This window comes from Vicia villosa, linkage group LG6 (genome assembly GCF_029867415.1).
Source record: "Vicia villosa cultivar HV-30 ecotype Madison, WI linkage group LG6, Vvil1.0, whole genome shotgun sequence".
In the NCBI taxonomy this organism is placed as follows: Eukaryota; Viridiplantae; Streptophyta; class Magnoliopsida; order Fabales; family Fabaceae; genus Vicia; species Vicia villosa.
Window position 1 is genome coordinate 81,238,328 of NC_081185.1, and position 21,442 is coordinate 81,259,769.

General features: G+C 35.7%; 2 protein-coding genes and 1 long non-coding RNA gene across 8 annotated transcripts; 1 reads left to right on the forward strand and 2 right to left on the reverse strand.

Annotated features, from left to right (window-relative positions):
- Positions 1–1,149: 1,149 nt before the first annotated feature.
- LOC131611747 (F-box/kelch-repeat protein At3g23880-like) lies at positions 1,150–3,056 on the reverse strand. The gene is made up of 2 exons (XM_058883645.1): positions 2,464–3,056; positions 1,150–1,968 (listed from the first exon to the last, which is right to left on the reverse strand). Exons 1-2 carry the CDS (start codon positions 2,992–2,994, stop codon positions 1,315–1,317), a joined length of 1,185 nt encoding a protein of 394 aa, XP_058739628.1. The 5' UTR covers positions 2,995–3,056; the 3' UTR covers positions 1,150–1,314.
- Positions 3,057–3,320: 264 nt separating this feature from the next.
- On the reverse strand, positions 3,321–4,046 carry LOC131613991 (uncharacterized). The gene has a single exon (XM_058885623.1). The coding sequence runs from the start codon at positions 4,044–4,046 to the stop codon at positions 3,321–3,323; it is 726 nt and encodes a 241-aa protein (XP_058741606.1).
- Positions 4,047–5,206: 1,160 nt separating this feature from the next.
- LOC131609270 (uncharacterized) lies at positions 5,207–20,771 on the forward strand. 6 transcript variants are annotated; one of them, XR_009286047.1, is made up of 5 exons: positions 5,207–5,494; positions 5,593–5,717; positions 5,814–5,968; positions 6,132–7,638; positions 20,383–20,771. It is a non-coding gene; the product is annotated as an uncharacterized LOC131609270 (long non-coding RNA). The 6 variants fall into 6 exon arrangements; XR_009286050.1 differs by having other exon boundaries at positions 5,872–5,968; XR_009286049.1 differs by lacking the exon at positions 5,593–5,717.
- The last annotated feature ends 671 nt before the right edge of the window (positions 20,772–21,442 follow it).

Genomic DNA, 21,442 nt, shown 5'->3' on the forward strand with positions numbered 1-21,442 from the left:
AAGTATTGGAAATGGTAAGATATTAATTTGAAGATAATATAAGTAATATTAGTTTTAAAAATTAATATTATATTATAAATTGAAAAAATAATTTTATTTTGAAACAACTTTTTCTATAAATGAATCACTCTTTTAAGGATAATGAGTAATATTTTTTACCACCTATATTTCTACCACTTTTAATATCAAATAAATTTTTATATTTACAATTTTTGTCAATTATATTTGTTTTATTCGCTTCTATTGCGCACGTGTCACTGTTATCTCTAGTTTTTTATTATTTATTTGTAAATTCATCTATTTTTTATGTATTTTTTGATTTCAAGACTTTATTTTTTGTGAAAGTGTAAATTTTAATTTTAATTTTAGGTTTAAAATTATATATCTTTTATTTTAAAAAGTTGTTATTTTTATCAATTATAATAGAAAAAATTGATAGTATTGTCACTATAACATTTTCTTATATTTTATTATAATTTAAAGATTTCGTATTAAAAGTAATTTAAATATTTTTATAATTTTTAATTTATTTTATCGGCCCAAGTAATTTAAATATTTTTATAATTTTTAATTTATTTTATCGGCCCTTCCAACTTTTTTTATTTTGGCTCCGCCACTGCTAGTAACCTCTAAAAATAAACTTTAACAATATAGTTATTCTCATTCAATTTAACAAATATTTAAAAATATATAATTAAGTTTAATATTTTTATACCGTCATTGATAATCTCAGGCTTCAACACTTTTTTAATATACCTCTACAGCATCTACAATCCCTGGCTTCAACATATCATTCATATGTATCCTCTATTCATTAACAACTATATTATATAACCACGGGTCTCGAAGTATATGTATAAGAGATGTAATTGAAACATTTTCGTGCTATTCAAGTGTTTGAATAGCATTAGAGAGGGTGACACAATTTTTATATGGGTGACGAATGCCAACGTCGTCGTTCTCACACAAGGACATGCATAATCTCTTATGTATGTGATTCATAGTATTTCCTAAATTATATCTAAAAAAAAAGTTTTGAGCAACAGACAAAAAAATAAGTTGAGAAGTAAATTAACCCAAACTAGTTTCTCTGCATTGTGTTGAAAAAGAATTCATAATAGTAATAAATAGAAAATTAAAATGTCCTCATCCAATTCAAACACATTGGTCCAATAAGTAGCACTGGAATCATCCAACAAAATAGTCTTACTAGCTAAGAAAAACACAATTAAGAAACCATCAGTAGTCATTACAACACTTGAATAATCTAACATAAACTATAAAAAAAAAACAAGCGGTTTGCTGCATAGGAGTTTAATGTGGATGAGGAAGAGGCAAAACTAAGCTCTTCATATGTTCCTCCGCATACCAAATTAGAGGATTAGGAAGTTCAACACGTTCAACTCTACCATCTCTTCGATTATACATAACAACATCACCCCAATCTTGTGTGCAGGCCAGCATCAGGACATCTCCATTTTCCGACAGACACACCGGCAACAGCAGCCAATCAGGCACAAAATCATCCAATTGAAGATAGCTAATGTTCACCAACCGAGTCCAGGAATCTTGAACTCCAAACTCTCTCATTTCCCACAAAACAAAATGGGTCTTCATGTGGTCATAATAAAGGCACAGGCAGCCCCTAAAAACAGCAAGAGCTGGTTCATCTTCAGGCTTTTCACCAAAACCGTCAGGTAGCAACACATACTTAGATGTTTCGTTCCGCAGATCAAGAGAAAAAATCACTAACTGTTCGATGGTAACATTTTCCCATTCATACTCATGACAGTTTAAGTTGTTAAGTGCTAACCAATTAACACTACCATTAACAAATGGTCCGTTAGTTCTTCCTAGTAAAGTTGGAAAATCAGGGCAAGTGAGAGTCTTTCTCCAGCAACTATCACCCATGCAATGAACTCTCCCCTCCCATTTCTGCACTGTATGATCCCAAAACACAGCCACCACCTTGCAAGGAGTAAATACAAAAATTAATCCAAAGACTGGTATCACTTTTTTAGAACACCAATGTGCAACAATATTATTATTTTTATGTTCAACTCCTCCGCACTAAAGAGGGTATAACCCAAACAGCAAGTAATAGAAAGAAAAGAGAAAACAGCAGTGCAAGAAAAGTCCAAAATCGAAATAAACAGCTCCATCTTTAACCAATACACAAAATCAGAAGCTAGCATAACAGCAAGACAAACAGCAAATCAGACAAGGCATCAAGAGGGAGAATGGGAAGAGACGTGAAATTCTGATCACCGACATGCATTACACTACGAATCACACTTGAAGTTTCTCCATTATACTCATTTCAATTATCAACTCAAAGTCAAACCCTAGTTTTTTTTTTTAAACAGCAAATCACACAAAGCAGCAACACTCACCATCCATCTGCATGTAACACAATTCTAAATCTAAATATATCCACGAGCACTAAATTGAAATTGAACTAACCTTGTATTTGTCTCCTGAATCATCATAGCCAAATCCAAGGTGCACACTGGCATCAGAATGCAAGTTATTCAAAGTTGGTGAGTTTTCGGATCTCAATCGTAAAGCAGGGTTCCAGAAGCCACTACAAATTTCCCTGTTTCCACCTTCTAGTGATTTATCACCGATCAAACAGACCAAACCGTTGGCCGAGCCTATTGCATAAAAACTATCGTATGTATAACGGTAACACTTGTCTTCGTTGACGACAGTAGAGGCTGGGTATTCGAGTAGACGACGCACAGACTGTGGAGATACCACCCAAGTTTCTGAGTCTTCTACGACATCGAGTAAGGTAAGTAAGGTGTGAGTATGTTTGGGTGATCTTTCAAGGTGAAGTTTAGCGAATGTTGGATCAAAGATGAGCGATTTCCACTCTTTGCAAACGCATGTCAACCTCACCAGAACCTTCACCGGGAGCCATGAAAGGATTTCCTTGATAAGATCGGAAGGGAGAATTGGAAGAGACATCATCTGAGACATCATCGGAGACATGCATTGCACACGAAACCCTATAAAATTTCTTCCGTTCACTCAACACTGTCTATTAAACACATTTCACTTGACAACTCAAACGCTCTCTTTTGTAGTCTTCACGTCTCTCTCTCCTCATTAACTCCTCTATTTAAATTTTTTTAATTCATTTTTATAAGTTTTTTTTTTTTTAATCAAGGATTATATAAAAGGAGTACTAGGGGTACTCAATCCCATTTACAAAAAAACGGGAACAACCCGCAAAAGGGACGAAACCGAGGAAATTACAAAACAATTAGATTCAATCTTAAATATTGCAATGGATCCTTGCAAAACTCATAGAAATTTTAATTGGCAAACCTAATTTCTCCAAAATTCGACCACTTCCAAACTATAACTTTAATGCTCCAAATTATATCAGAAAAATCCCATTTTTCCGACCTGAAAATCACCATATTCCTCCTGCTCCATATACACCAACACACCCCTAACCAAACTAGACTTTCTGCTCCCTTCCTAACTCTGTTAGATCTAAAAGCATTAAACAGAGTAAGATAATTTTCCCAAATACTATAACCCATATCGACATCTATTCCTATCCACCCTAAGATAAATCTCCAAATTTCCTTAGCTATCCTGCAACCAAACAAAATATGATGCAGGGTCTCCTCTTCCTCTTTACAATAAACACACATACGGTCGGAAGATTCAAAAAACACACCTCTAATCGATAACATGTCTTTGGAAGGAAGCCTGTTAATAATCACTCTCCAAGCAAAGGCTTTGAATCTGAAAGGAACAGCAGCTTTCCAAACCAGGCCCAAGACCTTCTCTCTTGCCGGATCGTAAATTGAGCCCAATCGTTGTTCAGTGATTAGGTCATAACCCGAACTAACCGAATAGGTCCCTTCCGCCGCCGCCTGCCACACAACAGAATCCTCCTTCCCTCTATCTGGACTGACCGATCTCAAAAAATCCAGCAACTCCATAATCTGAACCTGCAAAACAGTGTTATTCATAACCTGAATTCCCAAATTTCCCCATCTCCAAACCTCCCCATCCCACTCCCCCATATTTCTAACAGTATCGTTTTTCATACTCGACAAGGCATATAAAATAGGGAACCTAGATCTCAAGGAAGTCTCACCAATCCAAATGACTTGCTAAAACAGAATTCGATTGTCGGCTCCAATAGCAAATCTGCAATTACCGACGAAAGACCCTTCTTCATGTCTAAACTCCAAACGAGATATATCTTTCCACCATGTTGATGCAGTCCTGCTCTGATTTCCTGAAAAACCAATTAAAGTGCTGTTGAAACCATTGCGTGATTCACATTATACGTTCTCATTCTCATTTATTAGTTTGATTTTATTTATTCTTGTTAACATTTCTATAGTTACAAACTTAGAATTATTTATTAACTTTAAATGTTAACATTTTTATAGTTACAAACTTAGAATTATTTATAAACTTTAAATTTATTTTTTGGTTCGTTTACAGTTAGACACTTTAAAAATTCCAGTCTAGATTTATATTACGTTTTGTCAAACTAGTAATAAATCTGTGCATATGCACGAGTTCTGGTTTGATACGCGAATTTGTTTACATAAGATATTTATTTTAAATAAAAAATAAAATTTGAGTCAAAATTTTTATACCATAAATATCATTTTTCGTATATAAAAATATTTAAATCAATAATAGATTTTTTTCGTATACAAATATTATTTATATTTAGGTATCATTTAGAAAAATATTTAGATCAATAGTAAATTTTCGTATATAAAAATACCTAAATTAATAATAGGTTTTTTTTCTCGTATACCATTTTTGAATCAAAATTTTTTGGATCACAAATACCAATTTTCATATATTAAAATATTTAGATCATTAATAGATTTTTCACATATACAAATATTATTTATGTTTAGAAATCGTTTACAAAAATATTTGAATCAATTGTAAATTTTCTTATATAAAAATATTTAGATCAATTGTAAATTATGTATTAAATTTTACATTTGTATCTATCTATTACTAAACAATTGATCAATCTACCTAATTTGCCCTTTCATCAAATTTCTTTTACACTACAAAAAGGACAATTTCGTAATCTTCTAATTAAACCACTTTTTCATTACAATCTACCCATAAAGCCCTTTGATCAACATACTATACATACCTCATTTTCTCCTAATAAAAAGGATATTTCAGTAACTACATAAATAAGCCAGATTTTTTTGTACTTCCCTCTTCCCAAACCCTAGCAGAAGCAATCCGCTGACCTATTTCTCCCTCCATTGTGAACGTCTCACTCTCTGTCTCTTTCTCTGCTCTCACTTTCCCTTCAAACCCTAGCAGTTTTTCACCATGCCTCATACTTTGACGTCGTCATCTCCACCGCAAATTATGATAACAACAGCATTTGGATGACATGAAGTGAAGGAAATGGAAGACGAAGCTGCTGATTTGTGAGAGATACAGGCCAAAGTCGAGAAAGATATGGGATTTGTGCAAGGTGATTCCTATTTGTCCCTATTAAGATCTTTGGGTTTTTAGTTTTATTCTATTTTTGTACTTTATTTTTGAAAAAATTTATGGTGTGTGGTTTTGCAGGACCGTTGTCGCCCCATTGTCCTTCTCCTCTTGACGAACCCCATACGTGTCGTCCTCCTAACTCCTCAACTCAAAATCGCAAAGTCCAACTTCCAAGACTGCAAAATCCTACTCATCCCTTTCTGGTATCTGGACCATGTTTATGTTTATGTTCTACACGTTTTGATAATTCTGGTTTTGTGGTAAAATTTATTGCAAATCATGTTTATTCATTTTCTCAGATATAACACTACAATATACTACGATATACGTACACACACTAACCATGATCCTCAATAGTTAAATCTCAATCTTGTAACAGACCTGCAAGACACTTTCACAACCACTGCAGACTCCGATCTTGTCGGTTTCGCGAGGCTTTTCTGTCTCAGATGAAGTAAGTAGTTAGTGTAGAAGATTCATGAGATTCCCCCAAATTTTTTGAAATGGATTGGTGTTCATATTTGTTGAGTATTTAATAGTGTTAACAACTTCTATTTTATTCTTAAGTGTTTTCTCAATAATTTCTATTTTGATTTTTCTGTATTTCTAATTTGCAGGCATTACCTGGTTTGAGCGTCACTACATCCATATATGAGGTAGGTTTCATCTGTGTTTTTGTATAAAAGGAAAAAAAACGACAACTCTCAAAGGCAATGGAGGACACTCTCATCTAGGATTTGTCCCATCAACCATTGTGAACCTTTTAGAATCCAAGACACGTTTTGGAAACAACATCAGGATACTTTCCGAGGTTTATCTGGTATGTTCATAACAATTAACTATATTAATATGACAATATATGTCTGTGATATTTGTTCATTGGTTGGATATTGTCAATTTTAGAGACATAATAGCATTAAGACTTATATGTTTACTTTTATAAGCCATGAAAGTTTTCAATCAAATTATGAGAATAGTAAAACAGTGGCAATTACGAAGGAAGGTGAGCAAGGCCTAATGTCCAAAATTCCATGTAAAACAGTGTAAAGTTTTCATTTACTGAATGTTAGAAATTTTTATTTACTGAAATCCTCATGAATTTTGGAATAGAACATTAAATGCCTAAATGGTGAGTGCATTTGAATATCTTATGGTAGAATTATCATAATAACCTTTGGACATATTCCAATAACACCATGGAATAATTTCATGTCATTAATTTTTGGTTTTTACAGTTACTTTCTTTATTAGCTTATGCCCTTGAATTTGGTTCAGCTGCTGCCCTGCTTTGACTGCATTGTTGAGAATGGGTTCGTGGCTTTCAGCTGAGGAGTTTCGTGTCAGTGTAAATAATTATTTCAATAATAGTGTAAATGTCCCTCCAATGATCGAGCTGTCCGTGTTAGCCTTCTCCAACATATTGATCAAGTCGGAGTCATTATCAGCTCAATATAATATATAATCTACAGATTCTTCCGACAATTTCAATTTCATTAACATCTAATAATCTTTGGTTAATGTATAGTATAATTTACAAAATGAGGTACTACTTTGTTAATATTATTGAATTGTTATTATTATTATTATTATTATTATTATTATTATTATTATTATTCAATTCATGTTCCAAGATTCAGATTGAAGCTTAATCTCTGCACCATTTGAAGCTTTAATCAGTGAACACTTTATATTTCCTTCGATTCGTATTAGTTTTGAAACAAACTTTATCGATCCAAAAATCAATAAGGTGTGACTTTTTATGGAACTCATGTTTACAGGTCCCATTTTTTTTGTATTGCAGAAGTTTAAACTGTGTATGAAAATGGAAGCTCCTCAAATTGCCATCATATCCTTAAGTGCACTTTTCAGTAGGCCGAATTCTCTAACCAGCTTTAACATGAAAGGAATTAGCCCTTCAATACTGACTTGGCTTGCTCAGAATCAAGACATCAACAACTTTGGTCCTGACGTTGAAATTTTATTTTATTCTCCTTGCACGTGGATCGATGGCACGTTGGTGATGAGACAGAAGGTTTTCTGTAGGTATTGATGCGAGGGACAAGCATCTTGGTATCCATTTTCTTTGAGAGAATTGGGGGACCTAACTGATGCCACTAACACAAGGTTAACTTGTTATTTCCTTCAATGTTAATGCATTTTATTGGGGTTTTGATATGTTAGTAAAGTGAGACAAAACATTTGATAAAGCTCCTGGTTTTGGATGCGGCTTAAATCCAGAAATAAATGCATCACTTATCACTTATCCTTATACTCAAAAGTTTTTCTATCTGGCAAAGCTTCCAAAACCTTGTGCCATTCCTTTCACGTTTGTCATACCCCAAAATTTGCCCGATCAAATCCTCGTCCAATAATTTATCAAGGGTATTGAATTTAAGAGTTGTGGGGTTTAAAATTTCTATTGTTAAACTCATTCTCTTATAAATTATTTTTATTAAAATAGGGGTGAAATTAGCAGATGTTTTGGGATCTAAACATTGGGCCCAATTACCACAAGGGTTCTATTGTTTTGTTAATAATAAAATTGCTTTTACTAACATTTTTTGTTTTTTGGTTATTATTATAATTTTATTAATTATTATTATCCATTACAATTTTATTAACTAACTAGTATTATTATTAGAATTATTAGTATAATTAGAATTATTACTATTAATTTTAATATTAGTATTATTAGGATTTTTATCCTTTTATTAATTTTATTAAATTAATTAGTTGGGCAATAGGCCCATTAGGTGTAGAAAACCCTAATTTGACCAATATAAATAGAACATTTCTGTACACATTGGAGGAGGCCAATTTTTCTCCACTAACAACCCTATTCCAAACATACACGTACAACTTTCTCCGCCCTGACAACTAACTATTCACCAAATTGTTACATACGTTCTATCAGAGAAAACAATCATATTTTCCTCCTAGCCTCAGATACACACTCCCTCATTCAGCAATAGTCAATTTTATTCTAACCTTTTTTACATATTGTACATATTATTTTAACAATAGCAAAAACTTGATACACGTTAGAACAATCCATATCATACTCATAAAGCTTGTTAGAACAATCCTTTGAAAAAAGATCTATACAAATTCTGATAACATTAACACAATTGGTACAAGGTTTTGTTGCAGGGATGTTCAAAAGAGGAAAAAATCCAAGATAATATTAGTATCACTGTTTTTGTTTATTTGTTATATAACTTGGTTTTGCAGAAACAGAAGACGTAAACGAAGCGATCTGCTGCTCCGCCGTACACAGACTCAAACACCGCTTCAACCCACCCGACGCCGACTCATCCTCCGGCCACTCACAGCCGCCACGGCCTCCTGATTCCGACCCGCCATTCTCGGACGTCACCCGATCCCACGCAGCCTGCACTCCCTCCGCCTCGATTCACCGCCCCTCCAATCGAACAATCATCGGCCGCAAAACCTTCGGCCATCACCATCCCTCGGGCTTCCTTCAATAGCCAAAGCAACACCGGGGCGAAAACGTACGTGCAGAATCCGTTGAGCAAGCAAGTTGAAGGAGTTAATTTGAGTTTGGAAGTAGTTTTAACATGAGGCCATGGCTAGGTTTTTTTCTTGAAGCATTGATTTGGGGACGATAGGTTAGCGGGGGAATTGGCCGAAATTTATGCTTTTGCTGGTTTCATGGGTTCAGTTATGGCTATTGTTTTTGGATTTCTCGCTAATGTTTGCAGGTATCGTGAAAATCGCGGCCGGGTACCGCCGCTGCCAGCGTTTTCTGTGAAAGCCCACGGAGAAGATGAATACAGAGCGTGTCTTGTTTTTTTTATTTTTATTTCTCAAGCTCTGTTTGTCTTAAGTTATATTGGTATTACAGGAATATCAAGTTGTCATCACAGCACGAATGGTAAAAGACACGTCCTAATCATGACCAGAATAGGGGTTCGATCCCTGCATGGGACAAGTATTTTTTTCTTCATTTTTCAGCTTCACAAGCCTGCAGATCTGGTACATGGGCCGCGCGAATCCACACCACTATGTTATTGCTGAAGGCCAGAAGTATACACCCCCATGGCGCACTTGCAGGAAACAGCCACATAGGATATGCATCCCAGGTTTCTTTTAACTGTTTATATTATTTACATACCATTTGTATAATTATTTAATTATAAATATATTAATATGTATATAATTTAATTTTCTAATTAGGGTTAGAACATAAAACTAGGATTAGGTTTAGAATTATATTTTTCCGATTATTTTGATTATTCGATTATTCGAGTTAATTAATTTAATTAATTTTAATTAATATTAAACCACAATAAACCTTAGAAATGTTTATACTATTAGGGTTTGTCCCATCCCATTGGCCACGTGGCCAAAGATATTAGGATTTAATTTATTACTTGTTTCGACTAAATTTATTGGTCGCGACGGTTAATAATCGATCAATTTAATTAATCAAATCCTATAAATTAAAACACAATTATTTTGCTAAATGGTTTTAACCATCTTATTGGTTATGATGATTAGCATATTTCCTCAAAACCATCTTATTGGTTATGATGATTAGCATACTTCCTCTTACCAATTCGTTATTATTTGTAATCGAAACTATCGGTTATGAGGGGTAACGATAAATTAACAAATCAATAATAAAACATATTAATTCATTATTAGTGATAATCGAATCAATCGATTTGAATTGGTAATGGTGCAAAACCCCAATCTGTTAACTATGGTGATCAAACCTATTGATCATTGCGGTTAATAGTGCCAAATCAGGGTTGTACGCCCAAACATCTAAAACACACTAAACCACGATACTACGGATTTTCATCCATTCAATTGCGATTTTCAAATCACAACTTCTAAAACTACGATAGGCCATTCAAAAAGCCTCCAAACAATTTCAAATACATTCATAATCAATTCTAAGGGCGTACAACCCGTACCCCGAACTACGTTGACTCTGATCCTCCATAAGGAGGTACGTAGGCACTTGGCAACAAGGCGAGTCCCCCTCTTCCAAACTCTAATCATGTTCAAATAATTAGCCTTTAACTCTATTTACTGTCTGTCATCTTTCTTTATCTTTTGCCATAAATCTTTATCTTTGAATGTTAGCCTTTAGGAAAGGGTTGAGGGTGCCTAACACCTTCCCTCAACCTGAATATAGTATCTTACCCTGATCTCTATACTGCGTAGGGTTTCCTATTCGCCCTTCAGAATAGGTGGCGACTCTCTAAGTTATAATTTTTAGGCAGGTTGCTACAGCTGGCGACTCTGCTGGGGAAACACTTAATGGTGAATTACTATACTCCTATAGGTTTTGGTAGGGTTTAGGTTTGTGGCGAACTATTTAGGTTTTTGGCGAATTCTTTTTAGGGTTTGGCTAATTAGCCATTTTAGGATTTATTTATTTTTGTAAATATTTAAATTTTTATTTATTTTTTCCAACTATTTACGTTAGTTAAATGAATATATATTTATTTAAATAATTGCTGCTTTAATGCATTCTCTAAACTGTAAGCAGCCGAATTGTGAGGTTAGTTTTTTATATTTAAATTTAATTTTATTTATTTATTCACAGCCTTAAATTACCGCAATGTTTTACAGTAATTTAAATATTTATTTAATTGCTGTTTCGCTATATTTTTTTGAAATTATAAGCGGCTGGATTTCAAGGTTAGTTGATAAATATTTAAATTTATTTATTTATATATTTATTTATTTTAAGGTTCATTTATTAATAGCAATTTAGTTAAATATTTCTTTTTATGTGAATATTTGTTATTCTTATTGCATCTTCTGGATAATATAAATTGTTGTTAAACCTAAGTGTGGGAGTTAACTTTGAGATCAATAGGGGAGTATGAATCGCCTACGAGTCTCATTGATAACTCCACTCGGAGTGGGTTGAGTATTCGGAAATGTCCAAAACGAGGCTTGACTTTGTTGAGGGCAGGACTGGATACTTGGCTGATCTCTCCGAGAACCTACCCCAAAAATTCGAACCTTATGGATAAAATGAGTTGTTCTAAAACCCAAAGAGACAAAAAGTCTCGGAGGCTACGAACGACCCCATGAGACCTTCTAGAACCCCCCATAAAAAGGTTGGCTCCCTAGAGCCCCCTACGTCGAACCTATGAACTTAGGACTTTTGTGCTTTTGTGCTCATTATATGTTTGCAATTTATATACTTCGAATGTCTATACGTTTCAATTTTGCAGGTATCACTACGTGGTCCCTAGCCTGTAGGGACTCAAATTTCTAAGACCGCGTCCTTCCCACGAAGGACATTTCCATTAACGCACGTCAATTGGCCTCTCGATGGTCATGCGATCTAGTGACTGTCTCGAACGGTCACCCCGTGCTTACTACTACGTACTCCCTAGCATATAGGGATTTTTTGTTACATCCATGTGTCTTCACAATGACGCGTCCTTCCCTGAAGGACAACTTCACTAGCATGCGTTCGATTGGCCTCTCGATGGCTATGAAATCTAGTGACGGTCCTGAACGGTCACTCCATGCTTATTCTCGCGCACCCTCTAACTTGTAGGGTTTGGATCCCCATTTACATATTACATCCCTAGCCTGTAGGGATTTCTCTTCGTCCATATCGTCCTTAGATAGGTTGTGTTCCGCATAGAGAACCTTCCCACGAGGAACAAATTCATTGGTACACGTTGATTGGCCTCTCGATGGCCATGAGATTTAGTGACTGTCTTGAACGGTCACCAGCCGCTACCTTCTACATACTCCCGAATCTAAGGGATTTCCATTGGCATGTCATAACGTCTATCTCGCAAGAATTTCAATAGGGTCTAATGTCGCCTCTAAGGCTATCTCTAGGATCATATGTTACACGTCTGCATTGCATACATGGAGTTACAATATAAGAAGTCTATCGCTTACGTGTGCATTTGCATTTTCATGCACTCATACATTCGCATTTGCATTTCTATCTTCGCCCGCATCCATACCAACCGTGCTAGCCGGTTTCCCGAAACTCCAAAAAAAAAATAAAAAAAACTATGGAGAAAGGAGAATAAAAGATCTTGGTCTTACTAAAAAAAAAAGAGGATGTCTTCCGCTATGCCAACCACGTGTCCATGCCTTGTCATAACAAGATTACAAATACAATAAAGGTTTTCATCGAGCAAAGATTAGTTCAACAAAGAGTTCCCTCATAGATACACTCAAGATGTATCTAATCATAAAGGGGTCCATCTTAGAACATATCAAACTTTCAAGGACGCTCTACGATAACCTGGGGGCAAGGATTTGTCCAACTGGGGCAAGACTCTGAACAAAGATGCTAACTACGATGGAGGGAAGCCGACATATGTTAACTCCGCACCAAGGGGCAAAAGAGTCATAGGCGTTCTCTCTATCAATCTACAAACTTCGAAGGTTACAATGGTGTGATACTATCCTAAAAAAAAGCAAAAGAGCTTCAGTCAAAGGAAACTCATGAAGTTCCTATATGACGAAAACCCACCGCTAACAAGCAATTTGTTCCCGATAGGTTTGACGTGCCCAAGGGGAATTCGAGGTCACCTTCTACTTCTACAAGTCCACGAACTAAGGAGTAAAACAAAGTCGACGGATTCACAAAGGAGATTGCCCTTAGGATTAATAGGTGTATCTTTCTAGGTGTATTTCCTACGATCACAAAACGCTATTTGATGTAAAACGTTGTACTTTTCGAATAGTAATTCAATACAATAACCATGCAGGTTTTGGAGTCAATTCATTCACTCACTACCATGACTTTCCAGTCACACACTTCTATTTTCAAATTTAGGAGTATTAACAAACGTGAGGGAGAATGACGAATACAAATAACTTGGTCCAGTTAAACATATGCTTTCAAGGTAAGACCGAGCCGAGGATGTACAGGCATTACTTCAATTCCTAAACAGTGGAGATATAAGGATGTTAATCCCTCGTTACCCCCTCGAGCCAGGAGTTGGAGTTTGTTTCTACTTTTCAAAATAACCTTGATTTTAACCAGGGGCAGGGTAGACTTCAATTAGTTCAATGGTGTATTTTGGTTGTCAAGAGAATCAGTCAATCCAAGCAAGGGTTCAAGCATAAGGATCAAGCAAAGCAAAGGTTCAAGCATATTTTCTTCCTCGCATTCATCAAAGATTGAGGAAGTAATGGAGATAACATTCACAACAATCTTCTTCCTCATTACATCATTCAAGATAGAGGAAATATCAAAGGTGAGGCTTGCGAATCAAAATCAACATAGCAGTCACAACATGCAATATCCAAGAATCAATCTCAAAAGGAGCTTTCAAGAATAAAAAACGCCCGCTAAGTCAAAATGAAAATTCCATAAAAGGAAACAAAAAGACTTAGGCAAAATTGGGGCATCCCGATGGGTCAAATTCAAAAGAATTAGCTCATGCAAAAATAAGGGATAAAAACAAAGGCGAAATACAAAGGATAATCTTGTGACTGCTAAACCATCAAAGCTTCACATCAATGCTTGGATCTTTACAATATATGTCATCAAAGTTTGGATCTCCACTAAGGCTTTTGCTCAACATCGAAACTGAAACGATTTTCTTGCAAACAAAGCACATCCATTGGATTAGGCGAATTTTTAGGATCTGGAGAACATCAAGGAGAAAGGGGTGGGATAAATAAAATTTTGAGCCTTATATCCATTGTTTCTTAAAACATGAACCAGGCCAAGTTACAACATTTAAAAGTCCTAATTGAGGCAAGGTTAACTACGAAAGCATATTAAGCAGGAATTTGTTATACTGACTCCTATGTTTGTTAAAACTACTTCTAATCACTATGCTTCTTCAAGCATTCTTTTCAAAACCATCCAGTCCTAATTCATAACGGACTTCGATTTCAAAACTTGCATACGCATTCCATTGGAGCTACTTCTCAAAAAGTACAACACCATCTACGATTATACACTTAGCATCGAGGAAATCTCGAAATGGGTTAATCAAAGGTGATCATTTCTAATAAAGACCCTGGAGTCGGGGGAACCACATCTAGGGGGTTCTCCTAAACAGGGGCAAAAATTTCAAGGAGCACAGGGGCATACAATCGAACATCCTATTAACTAGGGGCAGTCTTCCTAAGGTTCAATCGACTTAGGGCACATCTCAAAGCAATCTCAAACAGGGGCATGTCAGACATGGGAAGAATTCAAATTCAGAGGATAGAACACTATGGATAACCTTCCATGACCTGGAGATCAGGGGCACACCCTTCAATTCAAACGTCAACGCATATGACAAGGTTATTTCCCGGGGCACTTCCTTCATAACTTGGAGATCATAAGCGCCCTGTTTCCGCTGAGCACTGGGGCATGGGGTGTCAAACCCATAAGGCGAAAAATTCAAAGGCTAAAGGTGTGGAGAACCCCCAAAGGTTAAAGGCGTGGAGTATTTCTAAAAAAAAAAAAAATCAAACTGGGGCAAGACACACAACAAAAGGAAAAGGCGTTCTCGCACTTTACAACTTCGAACAAATATTTCTCCTAACTACGATCATCAAAGTTCAAAAACATGTATCGGGGAATCGCGCTAGCATCACACCCCATCCTAGCAAACAGACCTGCAACTCCAGCGAACTATATACGCTTTGGTTATTAATAACCTACCGTTGGAGCATCACACAAATACATACAAATCACGCATTACATACATTGGTTGATACATTACACCGTAACTCTTTATGTGGTCTTCTTCAAGACAAACATTCATATCCATTCAAAAGACCTTTTTCGGGTAATCCTACAGAAGACATTACTTCGTTCCACTCATTACGTCAACCAAGCATACGCATATGCATAAGCATACATAAACATTACAAAGCCAGCATAAGCATAGTCAGGGTATAAGTGCAAGCATGGAATAAACAAGTTCAAGGGGTTTGAGGAGATAAAACCATGAGATTGCATCAGCATTAGCACACATGCATACGCATTAGCATTAGCATATACATATCACAAAAGCCCAATTTTTATTGGCAATCCAAACCATTACAAAGTCCAGTTCCCGTCTGGTAGTCAGTCCTCGTCTGACCATTTCATCAGTATACATACAACATATACATGTGTAAGCATTCACACATACGCATTATACAAACAACAGGGGCATGTGCATAACGCATAAGCATGATGCATACGCATTTACAAAACAAAATTCTACATAGGTAAATTTCGCAATAACACTCGCGGATAACCCTATTGGTGGTACAGGTAAATTATGCGATAACACTCGCAGATAACCCTGATAACATAGGTAAATTTCGCGACAACACTCGCGAATAACCCTATTGGTGGTACAGGTAAATTCTGCGATAACACTCGCAGATAACCCTGATAACATAGGTAAATTTCGCGACAACACTCGCGAATAACCCTATTGGTGGTACAGGTAAATTCTGCGATAACACTCGCAGATAACCCTGATAACATAGGTAAATTTCGCGACAACACTCGCGAATAACCCTATTGGTGGTACAGGTAAATTCTGCGATAACACTCGCAGATAACCCTGATAACATAGGTAAATTTCGCGATAACACTCGCGGATAACCCTATTGGTGGTACAGGTAAATTCTGCGATAACACTCGCAGATAACCCTGATAACATAGGTAAATTTCGCGACAACACTCGCGAATAACCCTATTGGTGGTACAGGTAAATTCTGCGATAACACTCGCAGATAACCCTGATAACATAGGTAAATTTCGCGACAACACTCGCGAATAACCCTATTGGTGGTACAGGTAAATTCTGCGATAACACTCGCAGATAACCCTGGTGAAACAGGTAAATTCTGCGATGATATTCGCCGATAACCCTGTCGGTGCAGGTGAACTTGCTAGAATTATAGCAAGCAATCCTATTGGGGTCCAAACTGCGATGTAACTTGCCAGAACTATGGTAAGTGAGAGGTTCACAAACTGCGAGTAGCTTGCCAGAACTATGGTAAGTGAGAGGTTCACAAATTGCGAGTAGCTTACCAGCACTATGGTAAGTGAGAAGTTCACAAACTGCGAGTAGCTTACCAGCACTATGGTAAGTGAGAAGTTCACAAACTACGAAGACTTACTAGAACTATAGTAAGTAGGGGTTCACAAATTGCGGAGGCTTGCTGACCATAGCAAGCCAATTACACAACCAACAGAAGGTCCTCGCTTTTCCTTTTCAGGAGCCTTTTTCAGGCAGTCTTCTTTAAAGCGTATTCCATCCTTTCTAGGAGCTTTTTCAGGCACACAAGATTTTTAAACCGTTCTTCAATTGGGTTTATCACGTTAGTCCCTCGGCAGTGATATCTTCCAAAACTTCAATAACAGTCAAAGGTGTCTTCTTTCTTTTCAGAATTACTAACATACTTCGATTAACGTAACTAACAATCATGCATCATTTCAAGTAACTAACCTCATTCATACGTTACGCATATACATACATGGCTCTCATTTATTTTGAGAAGCGCACTATTTCATACATCGCATGCATCATAACATCGCATAAAATTCAGGTTGCCTCTTTAGGCTGTGCTACAACCAGAGCATCTGGTTCCTTCCAGAAAGCATTTGCTTCATATTCCGAAAAATGGTATTTACCTTGGGTGGCATCTTTAAGCCTATCTCCCGCAGAAAATCCTTCCCGACAAATGCAAATTTTAGGGCATTCTCAGTGTTCAATCATCTTCCACCTTTAGATCACGATAGGCAGACGTGCCTATCCGATTCTTTAGGTTTAAGAAGATTGAACAGGGGCAGCTGTCATACCCCAAAATTTGCCCGATCAAATCCTCGTCCAATAATTTATCAAGGGTATTGAATTTAAGAGTTGTGGGGTTTAAAATTTCTATTGTTAAACTCATTCTCTTATAAATTATTTTTATTAAAATAGGGGTGAAATTAGCAGATGTTTTGGGATCTAAACATTGGGCCCAATTACCACAAGGGTTCTATTGTTTTGTTAATAATAAAATTGCTTTTACTAACATTTTTTGTTTTTTGGTTATTATTATAATTTTATTAATTATTATTATCCATTACAATTTTATTAACTAACTAGTATTATTATTAGAATTATTAGTATAATTAGAATTATTACTATTAATTTTAATATTAGTATTATTAGGATTTTTATCCTTTTATTAATTTTATTAAATTAATTAGTTGGGCAATAGGCCCATTAGGTGTAGAAAACCCTAATTTGACCAATATAAATAGAACATTTCTGTACACATTGGAGGAGGCCAATTTTTCTCCACTAACAACCCTATTCCAAACATACACGTACAACTTTCTCCGCCCTGACAACTAACTATTCACCAAATTGTTACATACGTTCTATCAGAGAAAACAATCATATTTTCCTCCTAGCCTCAGATACACACTCCCTCATTCAGCAATAGTCAATTTTATTCTAACCTTTTTTACATATTGTACATATTATTTTAACAATAGCAAAAACTTGATACACGTTAGAACAATCCATATCATACTCATAAAGCTTGTTAGAACAATCCTTTGAAAAAAGATCTATACAAATTCTGATAACATTAACACAATTGGTACAAGGTTTTGTTGCAGGGATGTTCAAAAGAGGAAAAAATCCAAGATAATATTAGTATCACTGTTTTTGTTTATTTGTTATATAACTTGGTTTTGCAGAAACAGAAGACGTAAACGAAGCGATCTGCTGCTCCGCCGTACACAGACTCAAACACCGCTTCAACCCACCCGACGCCGACTCATCCTCCGGCCACTCACAGCCGCCACGGCCTCCTGATTCCGACCCGCCATTCTCGGACGTCACCCGATCCCACGCAGCCTGCACTCCCTCCGCCTCGATTCACCGCCCCTCCAATCGAACAATCATCGGCCGCAAAACCTTCGGCCATCACCATCCCTCGGGCTTCCTTCAATAGCCAAAGCAACACCGGGGCGAAAACGTACGTGCAGAATCCGTTGAGAAAGCAAGTTGAAGGAGTTAATTTGAGTTTGGAAGTAGTTTTAACATGAGGCCATGGCTAGGTTTTTTTCTTGAAGCATTGATTTGGGGACGATAGGTTAGCGGGGGAATTGGCCGAAATTTATGCTTTTGCTGGTTTCATGGGTTCAGTTATGGCTATTGTTTTTGGATTTCTCGCTAATGTTTGCAGGTATCGTGAAAATCGCGGCCGGGTACCGCCGCTGCCAGCGTTTTCTGTGAAAGCCCACGGAGAAGATGAATACAGAGCGTGTCTTGTTTTTTTTATTTTTATTTCTCAAGCTCTGTTTGTCTTAAGTTATATTGGTATTACAGGAATATCAAGTTGTCATCACAACACGAATGGTAAAAGACACATCCTAATCATGACCAGAATAGGGGTTCGATCCCTGCATGGGACAAGTATTTTTTTCTTCATTTTTCAGCTTCACAAGCCTGCAGATCTGGTACATGGGCCGCGCGAATCCACACCACTATGTTATTGCTGAAGGCCAGAAGTATACACCCCCATGGCGCACTTGCAGGAAACAGCCACATAGGATATGCATCCCAGGTTTCTTTTAACTGTTTATATTATTTACATACCATTTGTATAATTATTTAATTATAAATATATTAATATGTATATAATTTAATTTTCTAATTAGGGTTAGAACATAAAACTAGGATTAGGTTTAGAATTATATTTTTCCGATTATTTTGATTATTCGATTATTCGAGTTAATTAATTTAATTAATTTTAATTAATATTAAACCACAATAAACCTTAGAAATGTTTATACTATTAGGGTTTGTCCCATCCCATTGGCCACGTGGCCAAAGATATTAGGATTTAATTTATTACTTGTTTCGACTAAATTTATTGGTCGCGACGGTTAATAATCGATCAATTTAATTAATCAAATCCTATAAATTAAAACACAATTATTTTGCTAAATGGTTTTAACCATCTTATTGGTTATGATGATTAGCATATTTCCTCAAAACCATCTTATTGGTTATGATGATTAGCATACTTCCTCTTACCAATTCGTTATTATTTGTAATCGAAACTATCGGTTATGAGGGGTAACGATAAATTAACAAATCAATAATAAAACATATTAATTCATTATTAGTGATAATCGAATCAATCGATTTGAATTGGTAATGGTGCAAAACCCCAATCTGTTAACTATGGTGATCAAACCTATTGATCATTGCGGTTAATAGTGCCAAATCAGGGTTGTACGCCCAAACATCTAAAACACACTAAACCACGATACTACGGATTTTCATCCATTCAATTGCGATTTTCAAATCACAACTTCTAAAACTACGATAGGCCATTCAAAAAGCCTCCAAACAATTTCAAATACATTCATAATCAATTCTAAGGGCGTACAACCCGTACCCCGAACTACGTTGACTCTGATCCTCCATAAGGAGGTACGTAGGCACTTGGCAACAAGGCGAGTCCCCCTCTTCCAAACTCTAATCATGTTCAAATAATTAGCCTTTAACTCTATTTACTGTCTGTCATCTTTCTTTATCTTTTGCCATAAATCTTTATCTTTGAATGTTAGCCTTTAGGAAAGGGTTGAGGGTGCCTAACACCTTCCCTCAACCTGAATATAGTATCTTACCCTGATCTCTATACTGCGTAGGGTTTCCTATTCGCCCTTCAGAATAGGTGGCGACTCTCTAAGTTATAATTTTTAGGCAGGTTGCTACAACGTTTCTGAATTCCATGCTTGTCTTAGACCTGCTGTATGCATATGTAAACCAAACATGGCTTGAACATTATTCACCTCAAACATATTCTTTTCTGACTTAGTCATGGTGTGTATGGTATTGTGTTTTTTTAGATTTTATGAACTAAATATTGACTATGATGCAGTTCTGAATTGATTTTGGTGATGAAATATGGTGGTTCAAAATATGGATTGTATGGAAAATGAATGCCTATAGTGCACATGATAGCAACGTGACCGAAAAATGACGGATGAAGACGAAGCTTGAAGATTAGAGGAGAATTATGTCTAGAGTCAATGTTAGAATTAGGTCCTGTATAACTTTGAAATTAGCTTATTCTTGCAATGTCTTTGTAGTCTAGAGAAAATTGAAGTAATGGCATAAGTTGAAAAATCAACTATGTCTTCTTCTTGGTGCTTACTGTACATATGGGCCACTTGATATCGAACTCAGTATACTCACTATATTAGCAGCTTGAATTTGGTATTGAACTTGGCGTGCCTTGAATTAATGACATGAATTAACTCTCTGTTTTCTTACATATTTTCTAATCTTATACTCAGTACAGTTAACCTTTCTACAAAACAAAATATACACGTGTATTGATTGATCTCTTAGAAAATAATACACATTTTCTAATTTTATACTCAATATAGGTAACCTATCTTGATGTGGTGAAATTGCATTTTTTAATTCATGTTGTTACAATCTTGAATACTATAATCATGAATACTACAATGCAAGATACATAGCAATTACAAATTTGTTCTCATTCAATAATACTACATTGCAAGATACATACTAGCTATTTTGTAGTTATGTTTTCCTGTTTGGTATCTTTTATCTAAAATCTAGATATGTTATTCTGTCAATAGTTTAAAATTGGCATAATTTATTGTGGTAACAGATAAGTCCAATGCATATAAACTACTAAGATTGTTCAAAGTGTAATTAAATATGAGTCTTTTTTTACCATGATATTCTTTTTTGATTACTCAAATTGATTTTATAGGTGTTGGCCATGGAAAACAAATTGTCGTTGGTACCGGAGAATTACAAGATATAAATTGCGGGTATACTTAAGAAACAATATTTAATCACCAAGTTTTTTATTTGTAAAAATTGTTATCATTTGGCATGAAATATTCTCTGTTGATATTATCAATATTCAAAGCTTCATATGTTACAGTATTACATATTATATA